This window comes from Lytechinus pictus, chromosome 3, assembly GCF_037042905.1.
Source record: "Lytechinus pictus isolate F3 Inbred chromosome 3, Lp3.0, whole genome shotgun sequence".
Taxonomy (NCBI): Eukaryota; Metazoa; Echinodermata; class Echinoidea; order Temnopleuroida; family Toxopneustidae; genus Lytechinus; species Lytechinus pictus.
In genome coordinates, this window is record NC_087247.1 from 76,329,450 (window position 1) to 76,356,091 (window position 26,642).

Below are 26,642 nucleotides of genomic sequence, written 5' to 3' on the forward strand. Positions count from 1 at the left end.
CTGAAGGTTTATGGATCTAGTTCATAAAACTTGGACATAAGAGTAATCGAGTATCACTGAACATCTTGTACGAGTTTCAGGTCACATGACCATGGTCAAAGGTCATTTAAGGTCAATGAACTTTTGCCGTGTTGGGGGTATTTGTTGAATTACCATCCTAACTCTGAAGTTTATGGATCTATTTCATAAAACTTGGGATATAAGAGTAATTAAGTATCACTAAACATCCCCTGTGAGTTTCAGGTCACAAAACCAAGGTCAAAGGTCAGTTAAGGTCAATAACACCATATTCTGTGCCTTAGTGACACTCTTGTTGCTCCTGATATTGTAAAATTTATAGTAATATATTTAGCATATATTTCTAGCTTCAAAATGAGATCTTGCTCAATAAATTTGGTCAAGATGCTGTGATGTACATGTAGCAACAATTCTTCCATGGCACCATTTTGAAAATTGTTCATCCACCACCCTTTTTGCATACCCAACTTATGAAATGCGACCATAAGTGCTGTTGTTGGGAACAAAAATCCATGTCGACATGTCGCTTGAAAATTAATCCTGACATCGACAATGTCGACATGAAAAAGGGACCGTAATTTAGCCTAGGCTCCCTAACATAACATGAAAAAAATCATTCGATCGTGGAACATAACATTTACACTCTCAATCAAATGTATTAACCTTGACACGAGTGATATCCCATGCGCACACTAACTCAAGATCGATAAAATACAGGCTCAGTTCGGGAAAACATATTTTCACTAAGCTAGAGTGAATTCACTTCCAAAATCACTGATGTAATCCACATTTTTTCTGAAGAATCAAGTTTTTGTACCACGATCCGGTCTCGAAAGCATTGCGCAACACTCGGTGCCAATTTGAGAATCACCAATTACAACAGTGATCATTGCATAATATACGCTAGTACACATGTGCTGCAAATGCAAGCACCTCAAATTGACAATAAAAAATAATGAAAATTGACCGATAATTTCAGTATCACTTCCGCGGCGATCCGTGCAACGATCTCCAAACAAAGAAAGGGAAGTTTTCTTTGACTTCGTGATATGAAGTAAGCTCTCAATTACGGCGGTCACAACTTTGACAAAAACGCTGCTGCTCACGTTTATGTGAAAAGTAATGGATTGAGGAGCAACGTATTATCAAGCACGGTGAATAGCGATGGGTACGGTGAATGCTACGCTACTCTCGCTATAGCGCTACATATAGATCTAGAGAGATAGTCAGGATCGAGGGCGGCTTGATCGGGCAGGCCGGCCCCGCACTGACTTATTTCTGCTGCTACGCAGCTCGCAGGTATTCTTTTTTCATTTAATGCGCTGCTAAGCTGAATAAACCTTTTAATCGCGCCAATTACTGTGGATAAATGCTTCTAACTTTTCAGCTAAGCTTTACACTCGTGACTTAAGGCTAGACCTCTTTTTATTTTATGTTTACATGTCGATGTGGGTGCGTGCATGTCGACATGTCAGAATTTTGAAATTCCTTTGTATGGCGACATCAATGTCGATATGAGGCCTATCGACAACAGCACTAGCGACCATATAATTCATTATATTTTATGATGGCTAACTTAGGAATTTTTTAATTCCAAAATAGTTTATCTTCTCATTTTGCATTGCTGTATGTAGTGTACAAAGAATATAAACACAGGGAACTATCCACAAGCTGAATTAAGGTTATGAAATGTTTTCACAGAGGTAGAGTGGTCCGAATTTGGTCTTGGAGGCTTTTGGAGTTTAACATGCAAACTTGTTTGTTCGGCATCTGCAATAATTGGGCCATATCGTGAATGCTGACTCCGGAGTCATAAAGTATGTGGTACCTGAATTTCACTACACACTGAGACCCGTTGATTTTCAATAGATTTAGTAGCCTAAGAGATTTTTCGATTTCTGCGCCGAAACCTCTATATTGTTTTATGCAAAACACTTAACTAGTTCTCGCGCTGTTACAAGACTCGCACATGGGACAATTTAAACGTTGACATGACGTTGACAATAAATTCTCACGTCATCACCCCCCCCCAAATCATAATTTGCTATTCAATAATTTAGCCGTAATTGGTAAATGATGAAATGTCATTTTCTGAATAAAAGTTAGTGGATAGGCCTACATGTATACAGTTTCTGGAAGTGAAATTTCCAATAATAACTCTCAATAGTTTGAATATTAATAAGCAAATTCATCTTGAAATTTGTTTCTTCATTAATGTGCAGATAGCTTAGTGTGTCGGTATGTACATGTATGATAAATTCTAAAGAAAGAGTCGGGGAATACCCCTAAGTAACCCCCAAATTGACAAGAATTCAATGACAAACTGCACATTCATCACGATCGTCTAGGCGGCCATGGCATCAGGAGTAAGTTTAACACTGTAGGTGACTGATGTAATTCCTTGATGATGTGACAGTCAACGTAGAAATGCACTGTAGATTTATCTCTGCATGGTCATGGAAATGGTACCGGTATTCTATGCTAATGGTGATATTAGGATTGTGAGGAAAGTTTTTGACTTTATGACTCGGGCTTTGAGAGTATTTTCTTGTGATTACCATACTTTATGGTGAATAAATGTGCTAACTGGCTATGATCATATGATAGGTGGGCAAATATTGGGTTTGGTCTAAAGTACATGTAGGCGTGTTACACTCCAAGCAATGGCAAATATTCTTGAGCTTTAAATTTGAATTTTTTTACTACTATATGTATACAGGGAATGCCACTGAATCCCAAGCCATTTTTAAATGGACTCACTGGAAAGCCTGTGATGGTTCGTCTCAAATGGGGAATGGAGTACAAGGGCTACTTAGTATCTGTTGATGGTTACATGAATGTTCAGGTAAGTTAAATATTAATGTTAACTTTAAAATAGACAGTCATAGCCATAGACATATCTATTGATCAATTATTAACATGAAGCCAGGCTAGACTCATTCAACTTGACATGAGACAGGAAAAAATATTATTACATACAGTACTTATTTAATGTCTTGTTTATGCTTCTTAAAGCCCAAAGTTCTTCCCCAATTTTATACAATTATTTATCATTTTAATGCATTTGAATAACTTTTTTAGAAAAAAATTTGAGCAGATATGTATACTCAAACAATGTACACAAAAAGTTCTGTATTTCAATTTGCCAATTATTTAGTCAAGAAGAATAGTAAAAAAAATTAATATATTTCATGTCAAATCCAATGCAATCTCCTTGTAAAGTGTAATATTCTGCTTGTATTCTATTCTCCTCTGCGTTTTTTCTCGTCATTCTCAATGAACGACTCTCATGAAAATAGTGCTGCTAAGTCAGGCAGCATGTTCGAGTTTGGTTCTGCAATTTTTTTCAGAACTTTGGTTCGAAACTATAAAATAATGGATCGCCATTTGCGAACCCTCAGCCAGTTTGTCACAACGAAGGTCTGTCATATATTTATAATGAATTTTGTTTCTATAAAGAATGGTTATGAAAATTGTTGCTTATAGTTATAGACTACTGTAAAAGTGGAAAATTTTGCGGTGTGGAAATTTTTACACTTGATACATGACAAACTTCACAATAAAATACTGAAGAGCATGACAATTTTTATTTTTTATTTTTTTTTTTTACTTTAGTTCAATTTTTCTTCCAACTGTAAATATATTCATAAACATGATAATACGACTATCATTATTGCTAAGAAACATGGCATTCTTTTATTGGGAGGGGGGAGGGGGGGTTATGCTTCCAACATAAAATGATTTACTTCACAAAAATTGAAAAAAAAAACAAGCGTAGCAACATTATTGTTTCAATTTCATATGGTCTACGGTATGTAAACTTGGATAAACAAAATAAAGACAGGCATGTGAGTGGGGTAGAAAAAAGAAAAGAAAATATTTTGTTGCAACAATCGAGGGAGCAGAGCGATCGTGCGGCGGATGGGTGTGAGAGGGGGGTGTCTCCTCTCCCACAGTCTGGCCTGACGCTTTTTTAATTTTGTATGTCAAATGGTGCAATTTGAAGCATACTTTTGATGACAATTTCTAGGTATTTTTGGAGTTGGCAAACTGTACCAAAAAAAAAAAATTGATACAGTTCTACTGACTGTAGTTATTCCTAGGCCTGGTTGACATACATGTATGTCTAGATATATAAAGTCTGAAAGTCAATATAAAAAAATTGACAAAAGTAATTCAGTAACCAACTCCTGATCAGTCCTCTTCCAAAATTAGTTCCAAATTTGTTTGATATTATGAACAGTCTCACAGTTTAATTAATTAAAAAAGCGATCTTCGTCCATATAGCGGGCCTCAGCAAACAACTCTGCGGCTAGTGTCCTGTACAATTCCAGCTCTAGATCTAGTCATGTTTGCTTCTTTCCGTGACAAAGTCATTGATTAGCGAATCACTCTACTTTAAAAAATAAGTTCAAATTTGGTGTGCCACTATGAACAAATCAGTACTTCATGACTGTAAAAATTATTCGTATCCTGAGCTGAGAAAGTAAAATTTTAATCCGATATAAATCTGAAATGATGAGATCATTCATACATATAGGCGAGCACTTGACAAGAGAAATTGAAGCAGCAGGACTTCGGCAAAATGAGCGGGCCGTCAGCAAACGCTAGCAGGCTGGGGTGCTGATACTACTACGGAAATAGAAAATATTGACAATGGAAAAATATTTCAAATTTAGGATATGAATTTAACCAATATAAAAGCAGCTGAGAATAGGTTGATTCGACTTCCTGTTTCAACTTAACGCGATTGGGAACATGCTTTGAATTTTGTTATCTCTTCTGTTCTTTAAAATTCTATTTCTACCCTTATTCCTTCATCTCTTATTGTCTCGCCTGCATAGCAGAGTGAGACTAGGTGCCGCTTTTCCAACAGGGACGGCGGTGTCGTCAACATTGAAATCTTAACCAAGGTTAAGTTTTTGAAATGTCATAACTTATGAAAATATATGGAACAAACTTTGATAATGTTGGGGGTATGTTAGGAATTGTCATCATAACTTTAAAAAGTTAATAGATCTAGTTCATGGAAACTTGGAACATGAGAGTAACCATGTATCCCTGAATATCTTGTGTGTGTTTCAGGTCACATCAGAGTGCAGGATAGTGCGAGTTCTAGAAATTGGAATTATCAAAATTACATGTATCTAGAATTTAGAAGAAATATAGCATTCGGGGCTGTACAACTGTCACGGCTTTGAGGCCAGTGAAAAGCACAAGAAAGCCTATTTTTTTAAAGCCTGGTAACAGTTTGTGTTATTTCAATACTAACAGTGACTTTAAGCTGATAATTGCAAATCTTGTTCCTTTCTGGTTCTTTTTTAAGCTCCAAATAATACATAAAGTCACATATTTATCTTTTGACCTTGACATTGATCTAAAAATAGCTGTAAATGCCATAAAAATTGGCAAAACCTGTGAGATTTACAACACATTTCCAAATTGATGTTTTCACAGAATGAATGCCTGATCATGTTGATAATTTGCAGTATCGGTAGTCCATAATGAGTACTTGGATGATTTAGTATTAATTAATTTGTCTTACTTTTTTCAAGGTCATTGCCAATAAGACAAACTATTTGTGATGCATAGGAGGAGGGAATTTATGTCTTTATTAAATACAAAACGATTTGGACCGATTAAAATCACAATCGATTATGGCAATCCGTAATTCAACCACTTTTGTACAAGTTTAGCTTCAAATGTCCTCTCATTTTATGAAGAAAATAATATATTCATGTTTATAAATATCTGAAATTGATAACAATTCAATCAAAGACGAGACCGAAGCTTTCAAAATGGATTTAAAAAAACATTTTGTGTGAAATTCTTATTGTGCACAATCACTAATAAAAAAAAAAGTTTTTATTTTATACTTAAATCTATGGAGTCCCTTCTGGTGTTATTCAACGCCCAAGAATGTTCTGTAATCTGATTGGTCCAAAACGGATCACATGATATTCAGCGAATCGCACTATTGCATCCAAAATGCACTATCCTGCACTCTGACGTCAAAGTGCAGGATAGTGCGAGTTCTGGAATTATCAAGAATTTTCTAGAAATTAGATCAAATATAGCATTCGGGGCAACTCAGTAATATGGGTGAGGGGGGGGGGGTCATATAAAACAAACAATACACACATTCTTGTGCAGAGAGGACCTAAATAATGAACTCTGTGCTCGACTCGCCAAAAGGATACACCGCACTCGGTCTTGTGGACCTCTGTGTGGTATATCCATGGACTCTTCCGTATACATTCGTAATTCCGAAGGTTCGGATATTCCGAAGGATCGTTAATCCGAAAGCGAAATGAGGTTCGATGTTCCGAAGGTTCGACAATCCGAAAACGAAATGAGGTTCGTTGTTCATTTCGTTTTCGGACTAACGAACCTTTGGAATTACGAGCTTTATTTTGTTTTCGGACTAACGAACCTTCGGAATTACGACTCTCATTTCCTTTTCGGATTAACGAACCTTCAAAATTACGCCACAAATGTTCGGATTAACGAACCCTTTTTCGTTTTCGGATTAACGAACATCGAGGTATAGGCAATTTACGTGTTTCGGAATTACGAACCTTCAGAATTACGAAGTCAAAGTGTAACCGACTCTTCTAGCACAGTGTTCATTATTTGGTTGCCCCTGAAGGAACGCATAGTCTTTAAGACCCTTCTTTTGATTTTTTTTTTAATAGTCCATGTAACTTCCCCCAGTTAGTCTTTGATGCATAATTACCAACCTTCAAGAACCTTACGATCCTCATTATCTCTTAATCTCTTCCAAATTCCAGTTGCTAAGAAATCATGCGGGGAACGGGCCTTTGTTCATGCAGGGCCTAACCTGTGGAATTTTCCCACAGAGTTTGAAAACTTAGACTTCAGTGACCACTTTCAAGGGCAACGTGAAAACATGTACCTGTTTCAGAGTGCTTTTTGATAGACATTGACTTATTATTCAGACATGTATTTTATGCAAGTAGCTTTTGTTGTTGTTCTGCTCTGAAGTGCCTTGAGCATCTAATCAAGATGGAAAGTGCGCTATACAAATCCCATGTATTATTACTATTAATTAAAGAAATATGTGATATTTGATTTAATACAAATCTAACCTAGAGAAGGCCTCGAAAACCAGAGTTAACCATTTTGACCTAGACACAGAATTCTCATAAGGCATCCAAACTTACATGCATACCGCTATAATTGTTGACATTGGCTGAGGACAAGTTGAGAGTGGATGTTGAGGGGCAGATATAAAGTCCTGTATACTTAGGGACAGTGATTTTCCGCGATCGCGGAAAACGGAGGGAATTCACGGAAAGGGCCTTTTGAAACGGAAAGTGGCATATCAAACGTAAAATCACGGAAAACGTATTTTCCCTCAAAATACACAGAATAGCAACAGAAATTACTCCAAAATCACAACAAAATGAGAATATTGAATGGCCACAAAACCCCAGAAAACACGATCTCACTTCGCTACTATCATGACAATTCACACATCGTTACATCGACATCAGCACACTCGATTGTACCCCGCACCGTACCCGGCCGGCCGGGTTGGGCTCAAGGTTGGGCTTCACATGCACACATATCGTTCAACTACACGGTCGTGTGTTGCTGCCCTCTACGTTTGAAGATGTAACAGCACGATATCGGGGTCTTAAAATCCAAGATGGCGGATTGGCAAAAGTCGTTGACTGATGATAACGATGTCCAAAAAACCCCAAAATTATCGATGAAATATCATTTCACCGTGAAATAATGCTAATAATGTGAAAGGTGAGGATGTATGCATGCTAAATGGGTTTGTAAAAATATTTTATGCACCCGCATAAATTCGATTGGAACGGATTCTATTGTGTTGTTGGTACAGTAGCAGATACAAGTTTTGACCAGTGCGAGTGTACGTGTTGTGATTTTGCTATTCAATGTGTAAACGGAATTGTCACTTTTCCGTGTGTACAAAGTCTATGGGGAAACGGAATTTCCGTTTTCTGACATGCTGAAACGGAATTTGAGATTTTCTGAAACGGAATCGGCAATTTTTTGAAAGGGAAAATCACTGTCCCTATATACTTTATGCCTAATATCAATGTAATTCAAGGTAAAAAGTATTGAAGTTGACTTTTAATGTGGGGGGCTTTGTGGCCCAGTGGATAAGTCTTCTGACTTTGAAACAGAGGGTTATGGGTTCAAATCCCAGCCATGGTGTAATTTCCTTCAGCAAGAAATTCATCCACATTGTGCTGCATTCAACCCAGGTGAGGTGAAAGGGTACCTGGCAGGAATTTATTCCTTGAAATGCCACCGCGCTGCAAAAGGCTGCAGGGCTAAAGCCAGGGTAATAATATCCAAGGCCTTTGGAAGCGCATAGGGATGTTATGACATAATGTGATATGCGCTATACAAGAACTGCGTTATTATTATTATATTATTATTATTCAAATCACAAAATACGATGAATTATACAAGTATGAAGAGGGCAATGCTATATGTTAGCGACCATTAAGATCAATGACAATCAATTTAAAAATGGTTTTATAAACGCCTCTCAGATTGATACAAACCCAGAAGCTGTGGGTCTTTTTGGAAGATTTGGGGATGACGTTATTGTCTAACCTGGGTCTCATGTCGTACAAATGCTTAGAAAATCTGTATATGCTGGGTACACATCCAGAATGAGACATTCAACAAGTCCCACAAAGCCTCACAATGAAAACACAGAAAATTGCTTAACAAGAGCATACATATTGTTAAGATAAAATTACGTGTTAACACAATTCAATGAATTTGATGTATTTAAAATGAGTTTCAAAGAGTATAAACTTTTACATGGGCTGTGTCGGTGTCATCTATCAAATTCTATCGTCAAAAAATGATTTTTTTTTTCAAAAAAAGAAGAAAAGTATCTCACTATAAGTTATTCCGGTCAAACTAAAGAAAGAAGCATCAAATTTTCCATAACAACATGAAGTTTTTCTCTTTAGCTAATTTGCCAATTTAGAATTTGTTAATGGGTATAACATTTACAGAGTTCTCAGCCCATCAGGGAAAATTATTTTACTTTTTTCCAGTGAGGGAAAAATCAGGGAATTTGTTAAAAAATACCTCAAATTAGGGGAAAATTCTCAATGAGGGAAAAATCAGGGAATTTTGATCAGCCCAAAAGTCGAATGCACGGTAGTCAGTCAAACTCTGTTACATCTTGTTACATATCAAAACAACATCCATTGAATGACTGGTTACGGTGGTTATGGTGGATGGCTCATGGCTGTATGGGGAGATGGGAGGCCATTACATGCCTGTGTAATAAGTACTAATTAGTTTTACATTATCGTTTTTATACTGAAAACACATGTAATTCACTGCAACAACTTAGAAAACATGCAAAACTGAGAATGGGACCGGGTTTTAATAATCATCAGGGAATTTTTTTAACTTCTTCAGGGAAATATCAGGGAAGTTTGTTTTCTTGAAAAGCTGGGAACCCTGATTTATTATCTCAACTCATCAAATTATATTTTGAAACTATTATATAGGCTTACATGTAACATTAATCAAATTTTGAATAATATTTTATTTCCCCAGTTTATGTGTATATTTGATTAATTACTGGTAATAGAGAATTTATAATGGGCAAACATAGATATCTTACATGTATCTACGTAAAGATATGCATGTAGATCATTGCTGACGTCACATTGAACTAAACCCCTGCGAAAACAGCGATCTCCATCCAGAGACTTTGAATTTGAGAAAGCCCTACTTTGAAGAGGTGGTACTCTATCCCGGAAATCGGATTGGGGTAGTATTAATTTTGATTGTCCATTATTTATCAACATTATGTGGTATTCGATTTTGGGTTTCATTTTCCTTTAAAATCAGCATCTCTCAACACGAAAAAACAAAAGAAAAGAAAATTCAATGTTTTGAAACATAATCAGGAGAGATTTTCTGAGATTTTCTCATGTATGATTTTCATTTTTTCATGCATTGTATGGTGTGATGTTTTTTTTTCAAGAAATTGTACATGACATGAATTTTTATAACTTATAACAGAATGACATCTGACTTATTTTGCAGCTTGCAAGTACAGAGGAATACATTGATGGAACATTTACAGGAAATCTTGGCGAAGTACTAATCAGGTGAGATGAAGTATGGCTGCCTCTATATCAGTGATCCTGTCATGAGGGACATTAGACAAGTTTTATCGTATTATGGTATCACGCTCGGTGTCCGTCCGTCTGTCCGTTAACTTTTCCTTGTAAACGCAGCAATTTCAGTTTGACTTAACCTCGGCTCATATAATTTGTTGTGTATGATACTAGCATGGATCCCAGGCAGGAAGCCTATCGATTTTGAGGTCCAAAGGTCAAGGTCACAGTGACATATTTTCATCTTGCCCTTCTGCAGTCTTTGTAAACGCGATAACATCAGTTTGACTTAACCTAGGCTCATCTAATTTGGTGTGAATGATACTAGCATGGATTCCATGAAGCCTATTGATTTTGAGGTCAAAAGGTCAAAGGGACATGTTTTCATCTTGCCCTTCTGCAGTCCTTGTAAATGCAATAACTTCAGTTTAACTTAAACTAGGCTCATATAATTTTGGGTTTATGGTACTAGCATGGATCCCAGGAAGCCTAATGATTTTGAGGTCAAAAGGTCAAGGTCACAGCGACATGTTTTCATCTTGCCCTTTTGCAGTCCTTGTACATGCGAGAACTTCAGTTAGCCTATTGATTTTGAGGTCAAAAGGTCCAAGGTCAAGGTCACAGCGACATGTTTTCATCTTGCCCTTCTGCAGTCCTTGTAAACTGCCCTTCTGCAGTCCTTGTAAACGCGAGTACTTCAGTTCAACTTAACCAAGGCTCATATACATGAAATTTGGTGTGTATGATACTAGCATGGATTCCAGGAAGCCTATTGATTTTGAGGTCAAAGGTCAAGGTCACAGCGATATGTTTTCATATTGCCTTTCTGAAGTCCTTGTAAACGCGATAACTTTAGTTAAACTTTACCTAGGCTCATGTAATTTGGTGTGTATGATGTACTAGCATGGATCCCAGGAAGCCTATCGATTTTGAGGTTAAAAGGCCAATGTCACAATGCTTTCATCTTACCCTTCTGAAGTCCTTGTAAAGACGATAACTTCAGTTTAACTTAACGTAGGCTTACATACCTGCCAACCATTCCGATTTTGGCGGAATTATACCGATTTTTATACCTCCATTCCGAATTCCGAATTTTATAACCGAAATTCTGATTTTTGGGTTAATCAATATAGTGTTGAAATTATTGAAACGGCTGTATGATGCGACTAACGCATGCACTGCTCATATCAAGATGCGACTAACGCATAAACGACTGGAGTGCACGGCTACGCAAATGCGCTGGTTTTGCACAGAGAGCGACTTTAAACGGCGCGCAAACATTGCTAAGTGCGCAGTTCCATTGCAAATGCATGTGAAAATAACGAGCGTACACGCTACGGCCGCACTTAGCGTTGACTTCCGGAAAAAAATGGCGGCTGACATCGGCTCGCGAAGGTGCCAGTTTTTAGTGAGGACATGTTTTCACAATCCACGAACATCGGAAAAACCGTGAAAATACACTTTTTTAGACCCCTTGTTTCCTAACTACTGTACGATGTTAAGAATTACCGGTGGTGATATTTTTGACGCAAAATATGGTGATTTAGGTAAGAAAATTTCACCTTTTATTTGAGGTTTTGCCCATGTCGCCGGAAGATTTTGTAGTGTGGGAGTGAGTTAGTGAATGTGCAGTGTATGTCTAGTGTGTTTGGTGATTTCAGTGGTATATTGCTGAGCTTCTGCGCGCGCTGCCTGCATGCTGCATGCAGCTGCCGAACAGCTGCACACCATACCCCGCGCCGCCCGGCCAGCCGTGCACCGACGCTACTCTAACTAGTTAGATCTATCCCAACGCAATTTTAACACTGATCTGTACTTTATTTTTTGAATAGTTGTCAAATTTTTGAGGAAGAAAGGAGATTATCAAATTTCGATCTCAAGTTGAGCCTTCGGAGCCGAACGCCAAATCTACTTGCTTCGCTTGCCAAAGCTCCCGGCGCCCGCCGAGTTGCTGCGCCTCAGCCTCCCCGTCTTAGCTCACCGCCGCACCGCAAGTGCGGGTCGGGCGCATGCAGCCGTTTAGTTTCGGCTCCATTTTTGTCATGGCTGAAAATCTGCTCTCTTATACCAACAAGCACTTATCCAATTTAGGTTTTGTCCTCAGTCAGTAACCCCTGTGCGGTGAAATAACATGAATATGATTGTCAATGTTTGGCTTATTTTCTCTTGATATAGGCTGGATAAATGTTTGATTTTTTGGCATGTCAGTTTTTCATACAGTAAGTTAGGCCCAACTTAGATATAAATTCATCATGAAAATAGGCCTATGCCTTGGCCCATAACTCAATTGAATTATTGAAATTAATTTTTTCTAATTAAAAAGAGAATCTGTGGAGATGAAGATCTGCATCAATCTCACTTTCCACCAATAGAGGGCTCTCAAAAATATATTCAAAATTAAAGTTTTTGAGAGCTCTGGTGAACAAGAAAAATTCATAGAATTAAATGAAAACAAATCACACCTGCATGAAACTTGGTGTTTTTTTGTCACAAAAGTGATATTTTAAGACCTTCTTTTAATTGACAAATGATATTAAATTACATAAAGGTAGATTGTGAGGGTATATTTGCTTTAAAAAGTGTAGGGAAATGCGCTACTCTTACATGCTGAAAATGCAAAGAGCCCCTACCGTTAAAACGGGTCGGACACCCACTCGGTGCCCTCGTAGTATTGATACTGATTTTTTATTATCAAAGGTTGGCAGGTATGGGCTTATATAGTTTGGTGTATATGATACTAGTTTGGAACCCAGGAAGCCTATCGATTTTGAGGTCAAATGGTCAAGGTCACACTGACATGTTTTTTTTATCTTACCCTTCTGCAGTCCTTGTAAACGCAACAACTTCAGTTTAACTTAACCTAGGCTCATATTTGGTGTGTATGACACTAGCATGGATCCCAGGAAGCCTATTGATTTTGAAGTCAAAAGTTCAAAGGTGAAGGTCACAGTGACATGTTTTCATCTTACCCTTCTGAAGTCCTTGTAAACGTGATAACTTCAGTTTTACTTAACCTACATGTAGGCTCACATAATTTGGTGTGTATGACTGTGATACTAGCATGGAGGTCAAAAGTTTAAAGGTCAAGGTCATACTGACGTTTTAATTTTACCCTTCTGAAGTCGTTGTTAATGCGATAACTTTAGTTGAACTTAACCTAGGCTCATATAATTTGGTGTGATACTAGCATAAATTCCAGCAATTCTATTGATTTTGAGGTCAAAGGTGAAGTCGTCACCTTTCACTTTTCTTGCTTGACCAATAACTCCATTTTCCATGTTACAGGCAGGCGTATTGTGTGCTCGCCTTAGCGACACTTTTTTTTATCTTTAAATTTGACCCAAGAGTGACTGTAACCTGAATAAAGAAATTGATAAGAAATTCAGTGTCACCATAGTTTACGAATATCAACTACTTTTCAGGCCTTTATTTCCTTAAGTGTAGATCTATACATTGAGACTTTCACATGATACTATATTTTTAAACCTGAATCAACCAAGTAGAACTGAAAATAATAGTACCGCGCAGAATTCTTGAATTTTTTGCTTGAATTATATTGGTCCGAAACGATATAATCCCCATTGTATGGATACATCCCCTACATGTATGTTCTATTTGCATTGTTTGCACTTCTGGTTACTCCACTGCAGAATTGGTGTGATATCAATCTATTACGAGACATGGGGGGTTCGGGCTTTTGCTCACGCTGGCCCTGTTCTATGGAATGATCTTCCCCTGACAATCCATGAATGCACGTCCATTGATACATTTAAACGTTACCTAAATACTCATCTATTCAATGCCTCTTATACCTTGGTCACATTCGATCTATGGTGGCCGTACGGCGAGTCGAATACAGCCGTTTTATTAATTTTAATTCAAACCACCTATATGTAGTTGGTACACAAAATGTTGAAACGGCTGTTTTCGACGCGCCGTACAACCGCCGTAGAACAAGTGTGACCAAGGTATTACTCTTAATTGTTCCTGAATCTATTACTACATGTATTATATTTGTACCTGTTCTCTTTCGTTCTTTCTTTCTTCTTTCACTGCGCCTTGGGCACTCTGCCAAGTGGATTTGGCGCATTACAAATCACATATATATTATTATTAAGTTGATTGCGATCGTGACAATTCTGCAATGGAGTAACTATGACACCATTCTCATTTTACTTTTTAAAACTGTGATTTTAACCAGGGCTCCACACTAACCCTTTATTTCTACTGGTCCGACCTGTTACTGTCGGACCAGTAGATACCCAGTTTTTCCAGTTTTTACTGCTCCGAACCTAAATTTTACTGGTCCCCCAAAGTAAAGAAAAACATTAAAAAATACTTGTTTATTTTGATGTCTTTTATTGCCCCCCCCCAAAAAAAAAAAACCTTACCAATTAACAGTACACACATAAACACAACATAATTCATGAGAACCAATTTCTCAATTTTGGAAAGCCATTTTTATTATTTACTGAAGAGGATAAAATATCATTTATATTAGTTTGATATATTTTTACCGGTCATGTCAGACCAGTAAATCGACAGCAATTTTTACTGGTCTGGGACTGTCGGGCATCGGACCAGTGCCAGTGTCGCGCGCGTTGTTATAATGTACGTTTCAGGCTGAGAAATCTTGCTCAGTACTATTATTTTCCTACATGTAGCTCTATTTGCTTGTTTTCCTTAAGATTTTTAAACAAAGAATAATGTGAAAGTTTCGATACTACAGTGCGTATAAAAAAACGGGACAGATTTGAAAAGTCTGTAAAATTTTTGTTTCGAATTATGACCTCTATATTTTGGTGTCAATAGGTGCTCTGAGGTCTTATCCTTCAAATGCCATTAAAATAATTTAGTTTTGTTCATGCTTGAGCGAAAACGGAATGTTTTTGTCTGGGGTTAAAAAGGAGGCTTGCGCCAAAATGGCATAAAATGATGAATATGATAGTCAGACTTCTTGCTAATGAACAGACTTCCTCTTAACCTTTTCATTATCTTTGCCATAATTTTCGAATTATGCGGTTAAAATTAATTTCCAACTCTACTTAATTGCTTGGATTGTTCTGTTGTTGTTCCTTACAATATGTTCTCTTTTAGCTTTGAATATTCCTTCTTGTGGCAAGAACAATTTTTTTAAACCGAAGTATGGGAGAGCGTGTTTTTTTCTTAAAATCCTTTCATTATGTGCTACAAAGGTTATGGTGCCTTTCAACAGTGGCATACTGATGGGTGGAAAGGAAAATAACAGAAAACATAGTAAGTGAAATATGATATCATTTTCTGAATTAAAAAAAATTGATATTTTAATGAAAAAGTTGAATTTTCTGCTTGCTCGCTTCACAACTTTTTAATACATTTTACCAGATCTGCCATATCTTGCTCCTTCAAAATTGACTCAATATACCATTGCCATTGAAAGACATGAATCCTCTCCTGTTTGTCCTGTCAAGCACATAATTAAACTAGGTGAAGGATTCAATAACCCCTTGAAAATAGGATTCATATCTTTTTTAGGTACTATGACATAATTTGTTTCACATAATAAAAGGATTTGAATAATTACGAATTCTCCCAATTAATAATGCAAATCTTCTTACTTGGGTTGACAAAAAGTCTTCTTTTCTCACTTATGAAGGAAATTCCAAGGTAAAAGAAGTTAAAGTGAAAAACATAATGATTCAGGTAAATGAAATTTGACAGCATAATTCGAACATTATGGCAGGGCTCCACACTAACCCTTTTTTTCTACTGGTCCAACCTATTCATGTCGGACCAGTAGATACCCAGTTTTTCCATTTTTTACTGGTCCGAACCTAAAATCTACTGGTCCCCAAAATAAAGAAAACATTTAAAAAAGGCGTGAGTTTATTTTGCTGTCCTTTCTTGTTACCCCCCCCCCCCCCCAAAAAAAAAAAATGAAGGAATGAAAGACAAAAAGAAAGCAAGACAAAAAGAAACAAAGGAAGAAATAATAAAAGAAAGGAAGGAAGAACAAATAAAAGGTAAAGAAAGGATAGATGTGAAGGAAGGAAAAAAGAAAGAAAGAAAGAAAGAAAGAACAAAAGAAAAAAAGGAAAGAAAGAAAAAACAAAAGACAGAAAGTAATGAAAAAAGGAAAGAAGCAATAAAATAAGAAAGGGTATAAGGAAAGATGGAAAGAAGGAAAAAAGATAGAAAGAAAGAAAGAAAGAAAGGAAGAAAAAGGGTAAAGAAAGGATAAATGTGAAGGAAGGAAAAAAAGAAAGAACTGAAGAGGGAAAGGAAGGAAGGAAGGAAAGAAAGAACAAAAATAAAGAAAGAACAAAAGAAAAAGAAGAAATAAAGGAATGAAGGAAAGAAAGAAAGAAGGAAAGAAATGAAGCAAGCAATATAGAAAGAAAGAACAAAAGACAGAAAGAAGGAAAGAAGCAATAAAAAAAGAAAGAAAGGGTAAAAGGAGAGATGGAAAGAAGGAAAAAAGAAAGAAAGTATTGAAAGAAGGAAGAAATAAAGAAAGGTAAAATGATAGATAGAAGGAAAGAAGGAAGGAAGCAAGCAAGCAATAGAAAAAAGAAAGAAAATGTAAAATAGATGAAAGTAAGAAAAAAAAGAAAGACCGAAAGACAAAGAAAGGAAGGAATGAGGGAAAAAAAGAACGAAAGAAGAAAGGAAAGGAAGCAAGCAGTAAAAAAAAAAAAAAGTAAAAGGATAGATGGAATGAAGGGAAAAAAGAAAGAACAGAAAGGAAGGAATGAATGAAAGAAAGAGAGAAAGGGCTGAAAGAAGGAAGAAATAAAAAACAAGAAATGGTAAAGAAAGGATGGATGGAATGAAGAAAGAAACAAAGAATGAAGGAAAGAAAGGGTAAAAAGAAGGAAAGGAAGAAAGAAAGAAGAGATAAATATAGGATGGATGGACTCAAGAATAAAAGAAAGAAAGAAATAAAAAAAGAAAGAGAAAAAGAAATAGAGAAAAATGTTAAAAGGACAGAAAGAATGAAAGAACGAAAGACAAAGAATAATTAAAAAAGAAAGACAGTAACAAAAAAAATTAAAGAAGAGAGGGAAGAAACAAAGAAAGATTGAAAAGAAAGAAGGAAAGAAAGATAGAAAGAAAACAGAGGAAGAAAGCTAAAACTATCATAAATAAATTATCAGTTTCTTTTTGGCTCAATTAAGATATAGCTACGAAAGAAACCAAGTGTATCAACACACACACAAATGCATATGTGGGGCTATCATGTATTCAGACGATATCACTCGAAACCCGATCTCTTTGAACTAAAACAGAAGTGAAAATTTCTCCTTTTACTGCTTACAAATGACAGTTACCCCAATTTTTTGGAAATATGGACATTATAAGAGCTTTTCATTAGTGTGAAATGTGAATTTTGACCGTTCTGTGAGAGATTTCTGCCAGAGGTTTGCCAAGCTTCGCCAAGCTTCGTTCGTGCAGCCAGTAGAAAATTCACCATGTGGGCTGTGTGGCTGGCTAGCCATATGTACACTGTATGTTACCCTAGTAAAAATAGCATGCGATTCATTCTGTGTGTATTCTGTGTGTGAATGACCAAATTTAACGGGAGGAAAATGGTTTGCAATTTGAGTCATGGAATATTTTTTATGTTTATGTTGGACTAGTGAATTTGACCATTTCTGGAAAAGTTACTGGCCCAACAATGGTTTTTATTACTGTTTATGTCGGACCCATAAATCTTGCTATTTTTGGAAAAATTACCGGCCCGACAATGATATTTTCTTACTGGTCTTGTCGGACCAGTAAATCTTGCTATTTCTGAAAATCTACCGGCCCGACAGTGATTTTTACCGGTCTGAGACCGTCGGACCGGCGCTAGTGTCGAGCCCTGATTATGGCAAAAATAATGAAAAGATTAAGAGGAAGTCTGCTGATAAGCCAAAAATCTAATCATCAAATTTCTCATTTCTACCATTTTGGCGCAAGCCTCTTTTTGAACCCTCGACAAAAACGTCCCGTGTTCGCTCAAGCATGACCTGAATTTATTTTTTAAAATGGCATTTCAAAGATAAGATCTCAGAGCATCTATTAGCATCAAAATATAGATATATTATAATGATTTGAAAAAAATTGTTTATAGACTTTTCAAAACTGTCCCTTTTTTATACGCACTGTAGTATGGAGATCTAAGACATAAGGTAAGGAAATAAAGGCTTGAAAGTGGTTGATATTCTCAGTCTGTCATGACACTTTAATTTTTTTCCTTATTTTAGTACTGGTCTGGAAGAAATTGCATGGTTGTCCTCTGGTGGGCCGCCTGGTTTGACTTGGGCCAAACCTTGTAAAGAGTCACAGAGGTCATTATAAATATTGAAATTTCTTGTTCTCGCAAAAAGTGAAGAACTGGTTGAGGGATCAACTTCAAAGTAAACTTAGTTCATGTAGACATATTTGAGGGAAGTTGATGTGATAAAGATATGGGGTCATGAGGGCAAAAGGTCATAATTACTAGTAGGTAGCCGTAATGCTCAAGTTTACACTCAGAAAAAATCCCGAAAAATTATACATTTGTAATATCCTGAACATATTTTCACATTTTAACATTGGTACAGGTCCAATTAATCAAATGACGATATAACTGTCAAAATATATTTCCGCTTAAATGATTTGCCCAGAACTTTGAAATAGTTATGCGAATAAAAGTAAACCTTAATCATGAAGAACACGTTGAATTTAGTTAGTAAAATTGATTTGAATATATCTTTTACCTTTTTAAACTTATTTCCTTGCCAGAAACACTTCGAAGAGTGCATTGCGCCCCACCCCACTCCCCAACACACCGAGGCCATCGTGACGATATTTGCTTTACACTGAGCTGTGATTTACATGAAATGGCTTCGGCTCAACTTTCATTTTGTTAATCATTGTGAAGCTTGGTAAAAGTGTGGAAACCAAGTATTAATAAAAAATGAAATGTAAACCTACTTTAAATGATAAAAAAATGCTGGAGATGTCTGATATAAGCGTTTGTTCAGATTCAGTTATGTCCTCAGATCCAGCTGGGACAAAAAGGGTAAAGGTTGTGCTTACTAAATGTTGAAATTTCAATTTGGGTGGCAAAATTGTTACAAAATGATTGAATGTATCCGTTTTATTTCAACTGACCAAAAGTGCAAGGGAAATGTATAAGAAATGTTTTGCAGGGTAAGTTTGATTCCGCCCTTTCCCCTTGACACAGCGTGAAAAACGAGCATTTCTGCGCAAACAGATTTCTGCAAGCTTTACAAAAATGGACAGTGCTCACTCAAGTGTAACATTCTGTCAAAACTTTTACTTTCATTGGATAGATGAGACCCAAACCCAAAATTATACATGTATGTGAAAAAATTACACCCACATGTTGTATATTTTTTTATTCTAAGGGCTTTTTCAAAGTGTAAACTTTTTTTTGATATGCACTGTATACCCAGAATATTTTTTCTAACTACATTTTGAGGCATCAAATTTGGCTCATACTGTACATGCATATATATAAAGTGAGGATGGATCAATTAGATTTTTGGGTCACAAGGTCAAAAGTTACAGAGGTCATTATTTAAAAGGTTCAGAAGTTATAGGTTTGTAATTTTTTTACCTGGAAGGTAGAGCATGAATTTCAACTTCATGCAGTGAAGAATTCATCTAGATTTGTGACATTGACAATTCTTTTTTCCTCTCATGTGAAAGAGATATCAAATGTACATTTAAAGCAGTTAAAATTTTCCACCAAAAGACTCTTCTGAGACCACTACATGGATTGGATGTAGATAGATTCTGTATCATAAATTATGTATTACTATAGTTGTGTGGTTTATTCACCATGCAAGATATACGTCTGGGCTGTTCTGAGACAACCTACCATTTCCAAGTATCCATCACTCATTTATTTCTCATGCAAGGTATATATGTATTTGCCATTACTGAGTTCAAGTACAATTTTGTTTTTAAATGAACAGGATTTGTGGTCATTATATATTTATGGACAGTGAGGAGAGGGTTTCCCCTCTCCCAAGATTATACCTTAAAGAGAATGCATACATGTATGTCATAGTAATTTTTTCTCTGAAATGATGGTTTGTAGCGAATGCTATGAAGGAATATTGAGTTGTCAATAATGAGAGCAATTGATTATCAAGTTTGTATCTTTCAATTTTTTTTGTAGGTGTAACAATGTAATGTACATCCGAGGTGTGGAAGAAGAAGAAGAGGATGGAGAAATGAGGGAATAACAGCAGTACAATGATGAACCTTCAATGGACAATAACTATGTATATTTTGTGTATATTTGTAATAATCATCCAATAACTGGTTTACATCCTGGAAAGTTCATGGAATGTTCTACAAAAGAAACTAATAGATGGTGCCTTTTCCTGGTTGGTAGTCATATGAGATGTTCCATGCAGAACCAGTTCATGGTCAAAATGGTGAAAACACTGGGAAGTATGCCTATTTTTCGTGGTATTGTGCCACAATTGTGATTTTCCTTCAACATATTTTCTCCTTTTGTCTCGACATACTCAGACGTACAAGTTTGAAATGTTTGATGTTATTTATTATCTTAAATAGTAATATTTGGCTTGTATCCACAATGGTCTAATGCTCAGACTGTCCAACACCATCATGGCAAAATCCTCTTGGTCTACTATCAATTTTGGCAAATATCATTTGGTCAAATAAATTTTAGTTTATTAACAGTTCATCTAATGGTATAGACTAAGTGGTGTTAGACCAAGTTGATATTAGACAAAATGAATACAGCCTGTCTGGAAACAAGACAAAATGATAATTGATTAGAACAAATGTTTAATAGTTAAACTAATGAACAATTTTTAAACTAGTTGTGATGAGACTAAAAACACAGTACACAAAGTGGATATAGACGAAGTGTCAATTTTCCAATATCTTTTTGTTTGATCATGTATTTCCATGTGTTTGGACATGGGACGAATATTATTCATGTAAACTGAAGATGAATAGGAGTCCATTTTTTTTCAGTTTCACTGATTATAAGATCACCCGGGACTTCTTCATATTGTCTTGTCTATTGCAAAGATATTTTTACTCAATTATGGTTGCATTTGATTTATACAAAAGATTACAACTAATTTTAAAGGGAGGATAGAATATAGATAGTACATGTACTTTTAGTTCTTCTGCAGAATATTTGATTTAACTTTTCTGGGAAATATTGTATATTATTGAGTTGGAAATACATGAGGGTGACTGGTGATTTTGCCCTCATGACAACCCAAATCGCTCCTAAAACTCCCCAAAAGTCCTCAAAATGTGTGCTTCGAGAAGGAGCAATAGCTCAGGCGGTAGAGCAGGGGTTTCGGATTCTGGTGACCTGGGTTTAGATTCCCACTAAGTACGCTAGTGCCCTTTGGTATTTAAAAAAAGCATTAGTCCTTAAGCCGTTGGTCCTCTGGTTGCTTGCTTACAAGCATTCATGCTTTCTTAGTAATCAGGTAAAAAAAATATCACCACCACCACCATTTTTACAAGAGCTTCCAAAATTCTGCAAAGGGACCATTCTAATTGATGATAATTTTTTACCCTCTTCGTCAATTCCAAGTGGCATAACTGAATATTGGAGCATTGGAGGCAAACAGTGAAAAGTGATGTACAGGCCTTTGAATAAGTCATGTTGAGGTGTTATTTTGTATGTTGAATGTGTTATGCACTGCTGCATGGCAATCTCGACTGTTTTCTTCATTATAAAAGGAAATTCTGTTATTTTTAGGGATTGATTAAGTAAATGTTGATTGTTTTTTGTAGTCGTGTCTAGTCATTTTGTAAAATTTTTCCGACCAAGAGGAGGTTTTAAATAAACCATTTTTATAAAGAATTGATGTATCAAATTTGAGTTATGATTGATATTCACCTACTAAACAATGAACAACCTTAAGGGATGCTCTGGGGTGAAGATATTTATGTCTCAATGAATAAAGCAAAATGCTGAAAATTTAATCACAATCGGATAACAAATAAAGTTATTGAATTTTAAAGATTTGCATTATTCCGGTGAAAAAGTTCTAGGCATGTCTTAATGAATATTCATTGGTAGGTGTTCTGAGGATGTCATATCCCCACTTGCTCTTTTGTAATTTATTATATGAAATTAGATTTATTCATTTCTTTCCTACCAAGAACTAAAACAATTGAATTGACAATTGATAAAGTGGATTAGTTATTTCTTGCTGCAAATTATTTCATCATGATGGAGACACATCATTTACACATTTATGAAAAAATGAAACGATTAAGATTTCATGTAATAACATAAGAAAAAAGAAAGTGGGGATGTGACATCATCAGCCCCTCTAATGAATATTCATGAAGACATGCCTAGAACTGTTTCACCGGAATAATGCATATCTTTAAAATTCAATAACTTTTTAATTTGTTATCCAATTTTGATGAAATTTTCAGCATTTTGCTTTGTGAATTTTAATATAGTTATTGAGATATAAATATCATCAGCCCTTAGCATCCCTTTAAAAAGTCAAAGTTCATAATTGAACATCTATTTTGATTATTGCCTATTAGACAAGACCCATATGGGGCAAATTTGAGTTCTAGAAGCATTTTGGGGTAAAAGTTGGAAACTGGTCTAATTCACACAATTTGAATGTGCTGAATCTGATAAGACCGGTCCCCAAGCCGATTTCTCATGTTTTCACCACCTAATTTGCATAAAACAAAATGGCTGCCAAATTGACCATTCATGATCTTATTTCTACAATTTTCTTAAACAATATTCGCTTTCACAGATATGGATACTGCAAAATCATGCATACATTACGTGTACCATTCGGGAAATTTGTTTTTCTGTTTGCGGCTAATTAATTATGCAAACTTATGCATATTTTGCAATATTATGCTATAATTTGATAATTCCACCCAAAACATTTATTATTTTTGGTACAAATAGCATTTGTATCATTGTGAATAAATTTTTGGCCCTTAAATATAATGATACAGTCAATTGTTTTTATGTATTTTATTGTTCTTTGAATTTTTATAAATGTACTTTTTGCATTTTCTGCCATTTGCTTTGTACATGTTTGTTACGAGATCTTTCAAAAGCTAATATCAATGGCAGACGATATTAAGCTTCAATGATAGAATTATTTGATAAACTTCTTTTGCTGCAACTGTTAATTGTACTCGAGAAGAAAACACACACACACACATCCTCCCACACCCACATCGCTATAGAAAGTAATATGCTTTCAAGGTATGTTAGACATGCCAAATATATAAACACACTGATGCTGATCCTATTATCATGACAATTACCAAATTAAAAAAACCCGTAATAAAAAAGTTTAGAAATTTAAAAACTAGTAATCATGCAGAATTTTTTTAATTAGATACATTCAAGTTTTATATGTCCTTTATAATTAGCAATAAATTAAACGTATGATTTATGTAATGAAGTTTATCAATCTCAATCTGATAGAAGTATCAGTAGTGTTAACATCCTTGAAGTAAAATTAAATCTTTGATTCAGCTCCATCAGAACTGCAATCATTGCAGTCAACCAAAGAACAGTTTGTAATAAGGGCAAGGGGCCTTTGTTACCGGACCACTTACGCATTTTCTTGGTCATTACCGATTTATATATTTATTTATTTGGCAACGATACACTTCCCCGAGTCAACCATCAAAGTGATAACTGAAGACTACGGTTTCTATCCGATCCTTGGATTATACTTTGCCAAACGATACTGAATACAGAATGGGAAATGATAAAAACATGGTTCTAAACACAGACTAGCTCCATGATAAAAGTATGGGCAAGAACACTAAGAAGGCTTCCAGCCCAGTCAAAGCCCAATGCAGAGCAAATGTTCACACTGCATCCTATGATTGATAAGTGCTAGGGATGCCTGATGAAGGTAAACCAGCAAGGAGACAGTTGCAGAAGTCCGGTCTAGAGGTTATCAGGGCATGGATGATATTTTCTGCGGCACCTCATATAAGGCAATGTCTGATCGCATCAATCCTGTGGAGCTGGTAGTATGGAGACTAGCAGGCATGTGATGTGTGTTTCTTCATGCTCATTGTTCTATCAAAGACTATGCCAAGATTTCTAGTTGCATACTGGATATATAGCTTCCCCAACTATACACAAAAAAAAGTAAGTCCCCCCTTAAACAAACATCAATAATTTCCGAACCAATGCGAGTTTTAACATATTTTTACATGAGCGTGTAGGTAATTTTATAAGCTACCCTCTGAGTTAATGTTATGGACGTATTTTACGTCATGCTTCAGTGAGCACCATCAGAAGGCAAAAATGTCAGTTTTCAATTATCACAAGCCAAATATCATGACTTTGATTCCATTTTATTGGACTAATTCCACATTCTCATCATGAAAAATAGTCGGGCTTGTAAAAGGTACTTTCTAAAAGACGATACAACTTTTTTGGCTAAATTTCACGGTTGAATAAACACAAGCCCAAATTTGCTATAATTGGATTTTTTACACATTTTTATCAATAAAAATGATGGAATATGATGACAGTTACTTTTGGGAAGAGTATCTTCAACAATATTCATCGTTTCACAGTTCAATGAACATTTATTGAAAACAAAATATACGATTTTCAAGTATCATAGGCAAGTATTGTGTCATTTTGGTAACTGAAACTGATCTTTTATCAATTTTTTTGTTATGTTCATGACCAATTAACATGCTTCAATGATTCAAAAGGCGTTTAATTTTAAACATTCACGCTTGAATGAACATGTGGAATGTGATAAGCTCTTTTTTACGTTATTCGAATAAATGCAATTTGTAACTATGGATATATGTCACAAACCTTGCATGGTTCATTTGATTTAATTTTTATGAAATCCCGATGTTTAATGCATCAGTGAGCACACAATATTCGAAAATTATGCAAATGAGAAGAAAGTTCAAGGCCTTGGCCCCACTCTGTTCCGTATCGTATTATTATTTTGGTGTGCGCGCCTTTTGGATAGTGTTACTCTGAAGCCATGTGCGAAATTTCATGAAATAACTGTTGGCAGAAGTAACAAAAACCGTCCATTAAACAAACCCTCATTTCATATTTGTTAAAATCTTGACTTCCTCTCTCATAGACTTGTGTACATTTATGGGTGCATATGTTTAAGAATAAGTAACCCCTTATTCAATATGGTGGAACTTTTTTTCATGGCTGTCTTTAGAAATGTCATTTGGCAGTAATGCTTATCAACCTATGGGCAGAATTCTGTGCAAAAATGAAATCGATTTGTTTATTTATGGATGAGTGAGCACGCATTAAAGTGGGAAAATTGGTATTTTGAATGTCACAGACTCATTTTGAAGGGTATAAGGTGAATATTGGGGGCAAATTCGGTTTCAAATGTGACTTTAATTGCTGTTGTGTTTATCATCCATCATTTCTATAACCACACACTTTCTGAACTTTTAACATTTTCATGGTTGAGCGAGCACATTATACTGCATAAATGTATTATTTTCCTAACAATTTCTCATGATTAGTTTAATTTATAGACTAATCAGTGGTGGATCCAGAATTTGAAAATGGGGGAGGGGCCTATAATCGGGGGAGCCACCAACATTTTCAAATTTTAATATGACCTAACAAGTTGTAGAGGATACTACCAAAAACCCCTATGATGATACGTCGCAATACAGGGGCCGCGGAACGGTTTTCAAAGTGGGGGGGGGGGGGGGGGGGGGCTGACCATGCAAAAAATCACAATCGTATGGTCATTTTTACACTTTTGTACATGCTTTTGGAAAAAAGTGGGGGCCGAGCCCACCCCGCTTCTGCAGCCCCTGCAATATTGTGCTCACTCAACCATGAACATACGATATCAAAATTGTGTGTGGAGTGGCTAAATGATGGATAGTAAAACAGCATTAACACCATAAAATTCACCTAAAAACAACTTTTGCCCAATTTTGTATTTGCACAATCTGAAAACGACTCTTGTGACTTTCAAAAAGGGGCATTTTTAATTCAATCTTTAATTACTCATGCATGCCTACGCCGATCAATCTCATTTTGCCCCAGGAGCTGCATAATGAGTGTAGAAAACCACCTACAAAATATCATATCTCAAAATAATTCCATTCAAAAGTTACAGCAATTTGATTTAGGGGGGACTTACTTTTTTTGTTGTGTATATTAAGACGAGTCGTAATCATAATAATTACCCATATATGGAGATGACAGAACAAGATATTCAGATTTTTTTATGGTTAAGCTCCAGGAAGATAACCTTCATCCACATCAAATCTCCTCACTGGCAGCACCAACAACAGCAGCTGCACAAACTTCTGCATCTCTAACTTTTGTATCAAAAGTGAGGTATACAGCTGGATGTCATCAGCATAGAAGTTTACACCAAGACCATGTTGCTAAATTATATAGCCAAGAGGGGTGATGTACAGTTTGAAGAGCAAGGGATCAAGGACAGACTCCTG

The 26,642-nt window shown here is 35.9% G+C and overlaps 1 protein-coding gene across 1 annotated transcript; it reads left to right on the top strand.

Moving 5' to 3' along the window:
- The first annotated feature begins 2,700 nt into the window (after positions 1–2,700).
- On the top strand, positions 2,701–22,017 carry LOC129256679 (small nuclear ribonucleoprotein F-like). The gene is made up of 4 exons (XM_064097741.1): positions 2,701–2,863; positions 10,102–10,166; positions 18,404–18,487; positions 20,332–22,017. The coding sequence occupies exons 1-4, from the start codon at positions 2,741–2,743 to the stop codon at positions 20,396–20,398; spliced, it is 339 nt and encodes a 112-aa protein (XP_063953811.1). The 5' UTR covers positions 2,701–2,740; the 3' UTR covers positions 20,399–22,017.
- Positions 22,018–26,642: the final 4,625 nt, after the last annotated feature.